Source organism: Hirundo rustica, chromosome 4, assembly GCF_015227805.2.
Source record: "Hirundo rustica isolate bHirRus1 chromosome 4, bHirRus1.pri.v3, whole genome shotgun sequence".
Lineage (NCBI taxonomy): Eukaryota > Metazoa > Chordata > Aves > Passeriformes > Hirundinidae > Hirundo > Hirundo rustica.
Genome location: NC_053453.1, coordinates 12,278,882 through 12,293,311, shown reverse-complemented (window position 1 = coordinate 12,293,311; position 14,430 = coordinate 12,278,882). Strand labels below are relative to the sequence as shown.

Here is a 14,430-nt window from a genome sequence, read left to right as displayed (position 1 = left end):
CACTCAAATGTGACCTTCCCAAACACATAAATCATGTGCAGACCAGGGAGCAATCGGGCGCTTTTGCAGCACAGCTCTGGAGTCACTGGTGGCCACTGCAGCCCCAGGCAGGACTGTGCAGTGCTGGCTGGGGCTGGGGAAACAGGCAAGCAAGCTCCTTCTAGCCAGTGTGATACTGAGGAGCAGGGTCCTGACACGGTCATTCATGGGGGCTCAGGGGCTGGAAGAAGGTCTGCAGTGATGAGAGCTCAGACTCAGCTGTGGGGGGCAGCTGCTGGCAGAGCACACAGGCAGCATCTCCTCTGCCCAAAGTGCAGCCATCCTCCAAACACAACCACCACCCTCAGTCAGGACAATAAAGACCTTGAACTTGCCTTCAGGATCCTTCCTGTCTAGGGCAAGGGAGCACTTATACCCAGTCTACCCTGAATAATCTAATCCTGAGGCCTCATTCTACTCCTGCAAAACAGGCAAAATTTGGTATTTCATATGTGTGCACATAGATGCACTAGATATTGAAATGCAGTGTGCTTGCATAGTCTGAGGGAAGTTTGATGGTAAAAATGCTGCTGATTTCAAGCACAGGTCTGTGTGCATTTTGTCTTTCTTTAGCACTTAGAAACCAAATGTTTACGGTGGGGTTTGGCTTGAGTTCAGTTGAGTCACTTGCATTGTTTCATTGTGCATGGCTTCCCTCCTCGCCTGCTTCTGTGTGAAAGACAGGGTAGAACTTTTGTAAAACTAAGGAAACCGTAATTGTAAAATAATAAAATATTAATTAGGGAACTTGGGGAGAGATAAGATCTGAAATTACATGGGATTCATTGTGGAGGTTTTTTAAAACAAGCCGTTTTAGAGCTGACATCCTCTTTTGACATAATAAAGTTCTAATTACATTGCTTTAGGACAAAGGCTAAGCTTTTTGAGGCAGTGCTTTCATTTATTCCAGCAGCATAACATCCTCCCCACTTGTGCCTGTGAACTCCTGCTGTTACTCCATTCTCACGTATCCAGAGTAGACAGAGTATCCCTACCCTGCCTTAGCTTCTGTGAGCTGAAGGCTCCAGGACAAACATCACCTTCCCCTCCCAGATAAAATTGATAACATAAGCTTGCCCCTCTCAGAACACAGAAGGTGCAATCTTTTCTTCTGTGCCTTTACAACCAAACAGTCCAATCCCTCTGAGGTGATAAGCATGGTACCCAGGGTGCTAATTCCTATCCACATAATAGTAAATGATTTTATTTGGGATCATGTGTGGGAAAAGTGGCTAAATAGTTATCAAAATGAATCAAGGAGAGAGAATAGCACATTTGGTTCAGCGCAATTAGAGTTGCTTTTTTATTTTAAATGGTGTGTTGTGACCTTTTAACCTTATTTAAGCCTTATTTAATTTCTTTTGAAGGTGCCATCTTTGGTTTCTGTTGTCATTAGTCCGGACTTGCAGACTCCTGCAACCAAGTTTTGCCTGAAGCAAAAGAGTCACCAAGGCCACAACAGGAATGTCTGGGCTGTGGATTACTTCCACGTCCTTCCGGTGCTCCCTGTCTCGGTGACTCACATGATCCAGTTTTCCATCAATTTGGGTTGTGGAACTTACCAACCTGGTAACAGGTAAAACTGCCGAGATCATTCTTTTGGTTTTCAGCTTTCCAGTATATTTTGGTTTATAAAATCTATATGAGGATTTGTAAATCTTTTTCAGAAGGGATCCCATTAATAATGACAAATAGAAGCTGCTCAAAAGCTAATGTTTCTCCTGATCTTTACAGGCCCAGATTTATTTATCTCTCATGCAATAAAAGTAATTTAATAGCTTTCCAGGTCAAAACTTGCTTTTCTTAGCCCATTATTCTGAAGTATGCTCATGATTTCAGAGTGACTTTTGCTTCAGTTTCTAATGGATATGAGATTTACTTCTTAATACTGTGTAAGGAGGAAAGCATTAAAGGCAGCAGCAGAGACCTGCCCTGCTGACCTCTCTGAGATTACTGATGCCACTAGCACATCCAATTCTTGTAAGACTGGTGATAAATGACCCTCATCTTAATGACCATCAGTGTGAGGAGCTCACTGTCTGCAGGCTGATCACAGAACTCTTTTGCTGGCTTTACTTCTTCAGGACATTCAGTGTGAATATTCCCACAGGGAAAGGGAGAAAAGGGAGTCATTTTAGGCTCTGTGTTTTGTAGAATCATAGAAATGTTGGTTGGAAGGGACCTTCACAGCTTATCTGGTGAAACCTGCTGCAGCAGGAGGGATTGTTACTGGGCAGGTCAGACAGCTCTGCCAATCGATGACTTGAAAAATCTTCATGGATGGACACTGTGCTACCTCTCTGAGTGACCTGCTCAAGTGATTAAGTACAGTACCAACGTACAGTACAAAACTATGAAGCATTGTCTTTAGGATTATTGTACTTTGTAGTATGTCTGATGCCACTGAGGAGAGTTTGACTTCGATTTCCTTGTGAGTGCCCTCTGCACCATCACAGGATGCTATAGCTCACCCCTCCTCACCAGGCTGAGCAAGCCATCTCCTCAGTACATCCTGGCTTGGTGCTCGAAGCCGTGGACATCTTGCCCATCCTTTAGTCCCCTCTCAAAATTCTTAATATCCTTCTTCAAATGGGGAACCCAAAACCAAACTGCCCACTGTCCCTCTTCCATTATATACATATATTATATATATGTATACATATATACATTATATACATATAGAGAATATTTATCTTGCTATTTTATGAGGATTAAGTTACTTTGTATTTTGAAGAGTTGAGTGTCTAAAGTAAGAGACTATGAGTGCTTTTATCTGTGTCCCTTGGCATCTACTTCCAGCTGGAAAGAGCTGCATTAACACTAGCAGTTCTTGTATTTTGCAGGGTAGCAGAATTCAAGGGGAAGCAAAAATCAAGGCACTACACTTCTATTTGATAGGAAGAAAAGGCAGCAACATTTTCCTACATGAAAAGTGAAAACTTTGCCTGTAAACACTCCTGGCCAGTAAACGTTATATAAAGTCTCTGTCTTGATCTGTTTTCTGATGGAGACTAGTATATATTTTGAAAGATTAATATCCTTCACTCTGTTTCTGAAGAAGTGAGCTTCTTCATTACTAAAGAAGCATTAGGTCACCATTTTTCCTATTTGTATTTCCCAAATACTGCAGCCTTTCACATGTCCCAGTCTGCAGTATTATTCATAATGTTTTCATTGTATTCAATGTGAGAGACTCGTACTGGATATAGGCAGTAAATATGAACCTCTAAGGTATCTCTACAGATAAACCTGAAATAAATTAGTCAAAACCTCCATAGATACAATATCACAGTGATACAATATCACATTTGAATAAAGTAATATTGTCAACAAATTATCATAAAAATTCAGAATCCAATAATTTAATATTGAGGAGATGAATTATTACTTTTATAATGTTCCACTGGCATTACTTAAAATAAAACAGAATATCACAAGCTAATTATATGGAGGAAATTACAAGAATAATTCAGTAAAATATTAAAACTGTAGTAAATCAAGCACTTTCTATATTACTTTTTCAAGGTCTTTAGAGTGTAAGCCATCTAAGGATTTCCTTATACTCATAGGTTGTAAACAATCTGGGCTTTTTTTTTAAACCAGGAAAGAGACAGCCCATGTATGAACAGCTAGTTGTCTTTTACCACCTTCTGCCAGTATAATAGTTGGCAGCTGACAGTTATAGGCGTCCTGTGCTCTCAAGGTGCTGTCTAGCTCTGATTAATCCAAGGTTTGTCCTCATACCTGAAACTATTTCAATATGAAATATGGAATATAAAAGTGATGCAGTTCTTTTAAAAGTAGCAACATAAAAACACTGGCTAGAGGGTGGTCTAAAAAGAACTCTATGTTCAGGCAATTCTCAATCTAAAAATATTTGGGGTTTTAAACACTCATGAAACTTTGTCTCATGTTTGCATTTGCAGGATTTTTTAATTCAAAATCTGCTTAAAATTATTTCTCGTTTCCTCATCAGTTATTAGATATAGCAGATTTGGTGGATTTTTAATGTTGGTACTTCTACATTGAGATCTATGCCAGGTACACTCATGCTGTCCTTCTTTCTTTCCTTCAATGTGTTACCAGTGTCAGCTTGGAGTTTTCAACCAACCACGGTCGCTCGTGGTCGCTGCTTCACATGGAATGTCTGCCTGAGATATGTGCTGGGCCTCACCTGCCCCACAGCACCATCTACGCCTCCGAAAACTACAGCGGGTGAGAGTGTTCTCTGCAAAACTGGGATGCAGGATTAGAGATGTGAATTGTAGGTGGCAGGAGAAAGCAGCAAAGCACACAACTCTGTGCCATTGTTCATTTTTGACTACCTGGGAATAGCAAGGAAGGAGCATTCTGAGCTCCCTGGCTACCCAGTAATGAAACTTGGAATGTATGGGGTTGTTTCTGTGGTATAATAATAATTTTTTTATGCTAAAGAGAAATTCCAAAAATCCCACTTGTGGACAGCATGTAATTAGAAGAATACTTTTACCATATAAAAGACACAAAAGTTTTCCTTTTGGTCATAAAAAAATGCTACTTAAAGCTGTATTTACATCCTCAGACACATTTACTCACAAGGAATCCAGTACTGGGTTAGAGTGAAGCACATCCTCCATACTTCTGCAGGTGGAGATGGTTATTAGTGTCACTTTCTTGGATCAACCATTCCCAGTATTAAGTCTTTTCTCTACTTTCTCACAGAAAATGAACTGTGGCATTTTTCTGCATAGCACAAAATCCCTTGGTATCCCAACTTCCACAACACTTAGTGCATTGAAGCATTGCTATGATCTGATGACACACAGCCCCTAGTCCCATACAATTTTCACAGGAGCCATTGCTCCTGGCGTGTGCAGGAAGTGTAGCCTCTGGGCATGGTAGAGAATGATGACCCAGACTGCAGCATGCTAAATCCTCACCCTCTGAGAGTTTTCACCAAACAGTTCAGCCCTACTGAAGGTTCAGTTTAGGAGATATTCATGGGGATGGAGAAGTCACCACAGCAAAGGAACTTGAGGTTTTTGCCAAGGTTTTATAAGACAATAACTAACATTCCTATATTGTATGAAAATATTGACTTCTTTTTAATTTGTATTTTCTAAAGCTGCTGTAAATTTATGCTTCATTTGAGCAGATTTTAAAATTAAGCTTCTCACAAAGCTTCCAGAATACATAAACATATCTGCAAAATATACAGTTACTTAATACCTATCAGTGTAAAATGCTAGAGTCTGTTATATGTATTTCAGGTGGAACCGAATAACTATTCCCCTTCCCAACGCTGCACTAACAAGTGACACCAGGATTCGATGGAGGCAAACAGGACCAATTCTTGGAAACATGTGGGCAATCGATAACAGTTAGTATTCTTATCCATGATCACAACACATCAGAAAAGCAAATTTTATATGCTGCTCTTAGTAAACATATTTTTCACAATCACAAGTCAATGGATTTAGGTTTTTTAAATTCCTTTTCTGTTTAGTTGCATTTGTTAGCAGATGAATTTTGAAGCTACAGAGAGATTCTGCCATTAGAAAAAACAGCAGTATAGTAGATTTTTTTTTTTTTTCTGTTTAATTGAATACTTTCCAGGAAAAAAATATTGGTGACAGGTTTAATGTAATATTTTTCTGTGTGCTTAGTCCTAATTACATAAATAGGTTCTACGCTGGCTGTTAAGGACGTACTGCACCAGCCTAAGCAACAGGAGCAGCATCTGGGACCTATTTTGCTCCTGGACATAGAAGACCATCTTCAAGTAATGCTGCTACAAAAACACTGACAAAACCTTACATTGTTTACCATATCTTCAGGGGAAAGTGCCTTCTGTTTCAAGGAAGGGAAGTTTTCAGGGGTTTTCTTCTCTTAGAAAATTATTTTTCACATACCTTTTCTTTAAGTGGATGCAAAGAACTGGGAGAAGTTTAGGTTGATAAATATTTGTATGATGTACTACTAAGAAAAATCAGATCCAGAATTTAAAAGAAATACTTTATAAGGCAGTAAAAATTATTTAGGAACACAGGATTAAGTGTATGAAATGCAGAAATAAGTATGATTGAAAGGGCTAACTAAGAGTAGCTGCAAATTTTTTTTGCCTGCTTTGTTAACCTTAAATGATTTGGAACTAAGCAACTGTAATTCTGCATTTCAGAATTTGTTTGCTTAGGTGCACAAAATACCTAATTTGAAGACTTAACCCTGATGTACAGGGTTAAGTGAAGCCTGTGAAGTTTTGTAGTGATTCTCAGTAAGACTTGATGTGGTGCCTAGGAATGGTAAATATTTACATTTTGCAGAATTCCTAAAATATATTGATGCCTAGTACTGACAAGAAAATCTTGAACCTGTTGAGGTAATATCATAAAGGAAATATTGTCACTAAAAGTAATGAAAATTGTTCTCTTAATCATAATAGGAAGTAGCATCATCTTGACATTCTGGTTATAGTATTAATGTTTCTCTTTAGGGATGTGATATACATCAAAAAGAAAGTAAAATTAAGGGAAAATATAGGTATATAAACATGAGAAGAAGTCTGTTAGTATCTGCAAAGATGAGTTGTTCTCTAAAAACATGCAGACTCTAAGTGTTGGAGACACTCATGAAAGGTTCACAGAAACCACAGCAAGAGGAAATCAATCCAAGGATACGAATTCCTTACAACAGAACAAAACGAGATTTTGAAAATCATTTTACAATTCATTTATCTGTAAAACCTTTGCTTATAGAACAAAACACAACTCCATGAAAGGATGCTGCATGTTCCTGTGTGCACAATCTCAAAAAAGGTTTACCAACCCTCTGCCTAGAAAGTGCCTGCTCTGAATTTGAGGTGCAGAACCACAATATAGGAATCAAGTCTTTAAGACATATTTCTGAGGTTTTGAATGCCTCCTTTGTTAAATACTAGTGACACTGAAGCTTTACACTGTATTGTAGGGAAAAACTTGTTAATATTGGCAAGCCACTCAAATTCTTGAAGAGAAAGTTTCAGAGATTCAGCACTCTGACTTTTAGCTTCACAACTGTTTCCTATGTGAATTAAGTTTTAAATGAAATCTGGAAGCTGGCCATCTTTCAGAAACTCTGGAAAAGTGCCAATTGCCATAAAGTTTTTTCATTTTGAATGACATCATTACATCTTTAACCCTTCCACTTTTACCACCCCCTCAAAAAGACCTCAAAAGACACAAATAAATCAAACAGACAGAACAGAATTTTTGCACCCTGAGAAGTGAGAAAATCTAGAAATCACATGAAATCTGATGAGGACTTAGTTATAGGAGTAGCTAACAGGGATTTAGAGTGTGTCTGCTAGGGAGGCGTGTTATAATGTTGCTGTGATGGGCAACATTATAAAACTAGGAAAAGGAAGAAGTACTGCTTCTAATAGATTATTTCAAATTGGTGGCTATTTCTTCCAAATGTCACAACGCAAGTGGATAACTCCAGGTGACAGGAGTTCTTCAACAGAAAATATGCCACTCTTCATGGTTATGGCCTTTTAGCATATTGTATTGAAATAATATTGCCTACAAGTTATGATTTTTCTTTATTGTAATGCAAGAGATTATACTGAGATATTCTCATCTTTCATCCTTTGTATTTTTTACAAAAAATATCCACACTGTCAATTAGGAGTCATTGGAGGAAGATGAAGCAAAAGAGTAAAACAAGTGTGGTGTATTTTTGAACACTTAGGAAGTGGCATTTTGTTCCAGTTAAAAGAATCAGTGAAAGAGTACAATAATTAATAGTGACTTAAGACATATCAGAGAAGGTTCTTATTCCCCTAAGTCTAATGCAGTAAAGTATGTAGATTTCAATGTGAGAAGCAGTGACATATTTTTTGAATCTACAAGACTGCTACTGGAATGTACCAATATATAGATTGAATTATATCTCCAAACTAAGATGAAGGGAATGTCAATGAAAAATGATGAAAAAGGTCAATGTCTACCAAATTATTGGATTTCATTCACAGATGTAGTAATTAAAACAGTACCAGTGGCCACAGTACTGTGCCTTTAGCCACAGATCGACATGATACATTAAATAATAAATTATCCCTGACTATCCTTGACACAGTCAAATGCTTTATATCCTTTCATAAACCTTTTCCAGGTGGTGGGATTAAGACAAATACAGTAATTGTATGATCAGGTCTGTACACTTTCTTGTATTCATCATATTCTGTTTATCACATAGCATAACCCTCCATTAAACTGATTTCTCTTCTCTGCAGTTTATATTGGTCCATCTTGCCTCAAATTCTGCTCAGGGCGAGGACAGTGTACTAGAAATGGCTGCAAGTAAGTGTTATATTCAGTATTCATGTTCAATTTCTGTCACAGAGTTCACTTGATAGTGTGAAAGTTGAGGTGATTTTCATTTTAGTTCTTGCTCTTTTAGATGACTAAATATAAAACTAGCATAACCCTCAGAATTCATAAAGCTCACGGGAAAGCTAAAGATCAATCTTTCTAAACAGTAGCCTGTTTAATATTTATTTTTATGATTTTCTTCTAGTATAGTGTCTAACTTCCAGTTCATCTTAAAATGTGCTACAGAGCACACTGAAATGTCAGTGATGTACACTTTATACTGGTTATAGAGGTGATTTGTGACTTTATCACTTTTGTATTAAATGTTGGGAAAGATTTACAATTTTAATAGTTCTAATATCCTATAACCTAACATACCTCAAGGACAGTAGATCAGCACTCCATTTTTCTAACAGTCTGGCTTGTTAAAAGGGTTTCACTCTAAAAAATAAAAAGGTACTTACTCAAAAGCAGTAAGCACAGTCTAAATATTGGTGTTATTACGTTCAGGTATTAACAAGAGTGTAACCCACAGGGCAGTCTCTTTTGCAACTTAATTTCTTGAAACCACATCTAGTATGATACAGATAAAAGCAAATTTATCATTTTACATATTAACAACTGTAATTATGTCAGCAGGGGTTTTGTTCAAAAAATTAATAAAAAAATATTTCTGTATCATGCTATGTGTAGATTCATGGGGTGTTCCTGAATACGTTTTTTCAAAATTCAAAAAGTAAATAGTAGCTAACAGAAATCATTTGCTATGCACTTTACCTAAGTAAAGCCCAATCAGGTTCTTGGGCCATAGATTTGAGAGGGACCTTGTGGATATCTTCAGTTCATGAACAGCTGTAGCCACCATGTTTGTTGACAACCAGCCAAGGATCTCAACCAGTCGTGCTTTTCACCCTTCCTCGCCCACAGGTGCGACCCCGGCTTCTCAGGGCCGGCGTGTGAGACAGCATCGCAGACCTTTCCCATGTTCATCTCAGAGAGCTTCGCCAGCTCCCGCCTCTCCTCCTACCACAGCTTTTACTCCATCCGTGGGGCCGAGGTCAGCTTCGGCTGCGGGGTCCTGGCCAGCGGCAAGGCCCTGGTCTTCAACAAGGACGGGAGACGCCAGCTTATCACCTCCTTCCTGGACAGCTCCCAGTCCAGGTGAGAGGGAAGGAGGAATAGTGTGAAGCAAAGTCATAGGGGAGTTCCTTCCCCTCCAGCTACAGCCTTGTCTATTATTAAACTGGTTTTTTAGCATGGAAAAAAGCCTTTAAAAAACTCCTTGTTCCATGCTTTAATGGTGATTTTGTAGCCTTGCCTTTTTTTCCTCCTGCTTTGTAAACAATGGAGTCCAAAACAGACTGGAGAGAAGTTATTGTACAGCTTGGATGGAAAATATGAAATGTTAATATCAAACCTGAGTGTCAAAGCCAAGTGCTAATTAATTATTTATAAGGTCGTGTTTATTTGACAGCTTGTGGCAACTGATTAGATCCATTCACTATCTCTCCCTCCCCTTCAGTACCTAATAAATAATTAAATGCAGTAATGATTGGCATTTTTTTAACTGTATGTGCCACAATGTATTACTTGACAATGAAAACAAATCAGACGTACAAAACCCCATAACCGATATTTATCAAAATTTGCCTAGATTGAGAAGATCTGAAAACAACCTGGTTAGGGGAAAAACAAAAACAAAAACAAAAACAAAAAAAACAACCAAACAAAAAAACAACCAACCAACCAAACAAAAAAACCACCACCACCAACAACAACAACAAAAAAAACCCAAACCAAACAAAAAAAAGACCCAAAAAAAACCACTGTGAAAATGATCCTCTGGAAATAATTGTGTAATTCTGGTGCAGGTTCCTGCAGTTCACTCTACGCCTGGGCAGCAAGTCGGTGCTGAGTACCTGCAAAGCGCCCGACCAGCCCGGGGAAGGAGTGCTGCTGCACTACTCCTATGACAATGGGATCACCTGGAAGCTGCTGGAACACTACTCTTATCTCAACTACCACGAGCCAAGGTACATGCACAAGTATTACAAAGAGCGTTATCTGCATGCAGTTACGCTGGTTGTGGTGGTCACTGCAGTGTGGAGACTGAGTACATGGTGCAAGAGGGAATGAAGAGTTTTTATTGCACACTAAAATTTACCATTCTTTAAAATTTTACAACTGTTCTAGGCACTTCCTGTTTTGTCATTCTGTAAAAATGAACACATCTGTTTAATGGATTTCAAGGTGATACAACAGAACAAGCTGAGGCAGTGCAGGATGAGGGATAGGAGTGTCCGTGTGGGAAATAAGGAGATGTCTCTTCCCATGGAAGCAGCCACTTGTAAAGGAAAATCAACATAAATTAATTGTAGCTTTGAAGTCATAGATACCCTCACTACGCCAGTTTGCAGGCAGCACAGGACAGCTGAGACAGAATCTGATTGTGAGGATCTCTGCAGGATTGTGAAGATCTCCAAAGTCAGCAGGGAAACTACACCTGCTCCCACTCTCAAGGCAATTGCATGACTTCATGGCTGTGCCTCTGCCCTGGGCTGGGTGCCATGGGAGAACCTGCTGGTGACTGTGCCTAGGATTTGCACAAATCAAAAAGTAGTTGAAGAAAGAGCGCCTCTCATCTAGCAGAGCCTATGTGTGATGTCAGATTAGAGAGGAATGTATCTCTGATATTTAGAGAAGGTGTTCCTTACTGATACATTTGTGACACCATCCACCAAATTTAGTAGAGCAATACAAAATCAGGAGTCTCCATGAGCATGCCTGTACCAAAAGCCTGGAACAGTCTGGTCTGGATCTATGCAAACCCTCTCAGCAGCCACCTTCACGGGGTGCTGCAGCAGAGCCAGTAAATGCCAAATAAAGGAGATGGAGATGCTTTGCAAAGGGGCCCAGAAGAGGCAGAACTGACAGTGGCATCACTGGACTCTTTCCAGCAGGTCCATTTCCTGCCCAAGGGTAGCTTTGACCTGGGTATTGTCCTATGTCTTCTTCTCTATTGAGTTCAAGGAAAGCATCTTAGTCAGCCACAGGGTGAGACTGTAAATAGCCTGCAAGTCACTTTAGCTACACATAACTTCCATTATTTATATTTCTTGAGCTCAGATGAGTGCTTTTTTTAAAACAACAACAAAAAAATAGATTTTCACATCTTGTCAATAACTCAGTACAAAATTGCAATATTCAAAGTGTGATTAAGAATGGAAAAAATGGAAATGGAAATGGAAAAAAAAAAAAGGGGGAAAAAAAAAAAAAAAAAAAAAACCACCAAAACAAAAACAAAACCACAGACCCTCGTAGCATTAAAATTATTTCCTGGGAGCTATAAGAAATACTCAAAAATGTGAAATGACTGTATTTGCTAGAAATGCATTGTAGACTTTAGTTTTTGAAGGTCTAATGTTATCAAAGGAAAGACACTACAGAATGGAACACATAAGTCTTTTTCAAAGTTTCCTTTGCCTGCCTTTGTTATAGTCAATTATATATTTTATATGGCCCTGTTTCTAAATCTTAGATTCAAGATTACATCTGTAGGAATTATATTTCCCTAAAGATTTTCAATATATAGCACTATGAAATTTTTATAACAAAAAGGAAAATACATATTCTGGTGACTCATTTTAATGAAGTTTAAGATATAAATGTAATAAATTACATAGATGTCAGAGACTTTTTTGGCTTTTTGAGATTAGGTATGAAACACAATTCCTGTTGTCCTGACAAGGTACAGAGCAAAGTACAATATACACAAGTTAGAGAGATTTTGCCATGGGAGATGATAGATAGATAGATAGATAGATAGATAGATAGATAGATAGATAGATAGATAGACAGATTAAATAGATAGATATTCAGTCCACTCTGGGTAGATAGAAAAATGGCATACATACTAACCTGAGGCTAATGCTGGCAATAATTATGAACAAAGCTTCACCTTTTCATATTATGTTGTCTGAATATATCAGCATTTTTAGTAACATAGATGGACTGCTGCAAAGTTTGGCAATCAGTCTGTACCCATGAATTTAATTAATCTTCAGTCATACAAAAAATAATTACACATTTAATGTTCTGATGAAAAGGTGCATTTAATCTACTAACATTTGACAGCTGCATTTTTCTTCTGAGCAGAACAGCGGTGGCTTTTCAATATTAGGTATGCGCATAGCTTGAAAGAATGAGATCAGAGCAAAGGTCTCCCAGCTGGTTTTTAAGAAATTTAATGGTGGTTGGTAATGTAAGTAGGAACACTTTTCTTCTCTGCAGCAGAAAATTCATTAGCAGGAATCCCCCTCCCTCTCCATCTATCTCCAACAAATCAAAGCCAGACAGGAGAAGTTGTTACAACTGGAGGTGTAGTCAGGTTCTGCATACTAACATATGTGCCATACATGGTGGTTTACACCTACATTTTTAAATTGTGTTAACTTAATTCCCTGGGATGGGGTATTTATTTTAACATGTGTTAAGTATTTTAACATCTGATATGTGTATCAGTGGTGTATGTAATGATTTAGGATTTTCTGTATAGTACTGTCTGTGAGAATTAGTGTGCGTGTAGGCAAGCTTATGAGAGTTAAGAGTGAAAGGGAATATATAGGCATCAGAGGCAGCCAGCAGCAGAGAAATATGCCTTGGATTACAGCAGAGCATTAGCTCACACAAGTGCCAGGTGCTTCACAGCACCTGCTGGATACAGTGCTCCTCCCAGCCAGGGTATCATCTTCCCTCAGGCTCACGCCCCTGAATCATGGCAGAAAAAAACACGGTTCCTTTCAACACCAGTAGCAATTTCTTGTCATTTGTTCCTTTAAAAAATTAACCCAAAGGGTATAGAGTTGCTTCTTATGAGGGAATCCTTGGTAGAAAAGAAGCCCTCATGGTTTGGTCACATGCCCAAAGAGCAGTTGGCTTGATCTTTCTTAGAAGGGTATGAAGTCACTCAAACATGTTTATTTGAGTGTAAAGGAAATGTATCCACCATACATAAAGTGTGTACTGTGCTGGTCCCATGCCACAGGGCCATGGCCATGTGTCCCATGCCACCTCTGGCTGTCCCGCCGCACTTTCTCCTGTCTATGGATGGCAGAAAGCAACTCCTAGAAAAGCCAGGCAGGACTTTTTGAGCGCTCCCCACCTATTTAGCCAAGCTATTTGATTTTTTTCAGGTTAATGGATAAATTTATTCTTCTTTAAAATGAATGTGACACTAAGCAACAGTATTATAAATCTACTCTCCACAAGGATGTTATAGCAAGTAATTTTTAAGAGTGTGTTTTTTGAACTAAGAGCGCCACAGGCACAAGACTCTTTCATATGCAGAGAACAAAACATTTCAACAGGCAGCTTAGAAAGCCTTGAGTCTGAAAAACATTTGGTGCTAGATTGTAAAAAGATGCTTCCATTTTACCTTCCATTTTATCATTTTATCCACATTTCCTCTAAGAGGGAAAGAAAAATATCAGCTACATGATGAGCTTGCTGAAAACCCTTTAGCCAGCAATTAATTGTACCCCAATGGAGACAAATGTCCCTCTTGCCAGCCTGTCTCACAGCTGACGTGGCTGTGTGGGGTACCATGGTCTTAGTGATTTATGGAGCTTTCATGAAAATGTCATTGCTGTGGCAATTAATGCATACTCCCTCCTGCAGTGTATGAAAATTGCTCCTGGAAATTAGATAATACTCGTAATTTTCTTTGCAGTTTGTCAATTCTAGGTGTGTTGACATAGCTGCCATGATAAATCAGGTGACCTTGCATACCAGAAGCACGTGGGACTCACCTCCAGTTGCATTTCTATGCAGCTACAAAAAAGGAGTGTCTGCCAAAAAAGACTACACATAATCACATTGTCTGACAAGATGAACCTTTTCCACTTGATTGTGGCAATTTACTCTTCTAGGGGGCTCTTCTAGGACAAGAGCACCATTAGAATGATGTCAATGCTCTGTCAGTGCAGAGGTTTCCAAGATGCATATCTTGAAATCAGGATATAAACCACGGAGTCTGACAAAGGAGAACTGGAATTCTTAAATC

General features: G+C 38.7%; 1 protein-coding gene across 2 annotated transcripts in view; it reads left to right on the top strand.

Annotated features, from left to right (window-relative positions):
- Window positions 1-14,430, top strand: part of RELN (reelin) — a 279,101-nt gene that overhangs the window by 171,033 nt on the left and 93,638 nt on the right. For both annotated transcript variants that reach the window (XM_040061406.1, XM_040061404.2), the window contains exons 14-19: window positions 1,407-1,615; window positions 4,126-4,254; window positions 5,289-5,398; window positions 8,291-8,357; window positions 9,297-9,530; window positions 10,241-10,402. In XM_040061406.1, coding sequence (XP_039917340.1) covers window positions 1,407-1,615; window positions 4,126-4,254; window positions 5,289-5,398; window positions 8,291-8,357; window positions 9,297-9,530; window positions 10,241-10,402 — 911 coding nt within the window. The remainder of the gene's footprint in view (window positions 1-1,406; window positions 1,616-4,125; window positions 4,255-5,288; window positions 5,399-8,290; window positions 8,358-9,296; window positions 9,531-10,240; window positions 10,403-14,430) is intronic.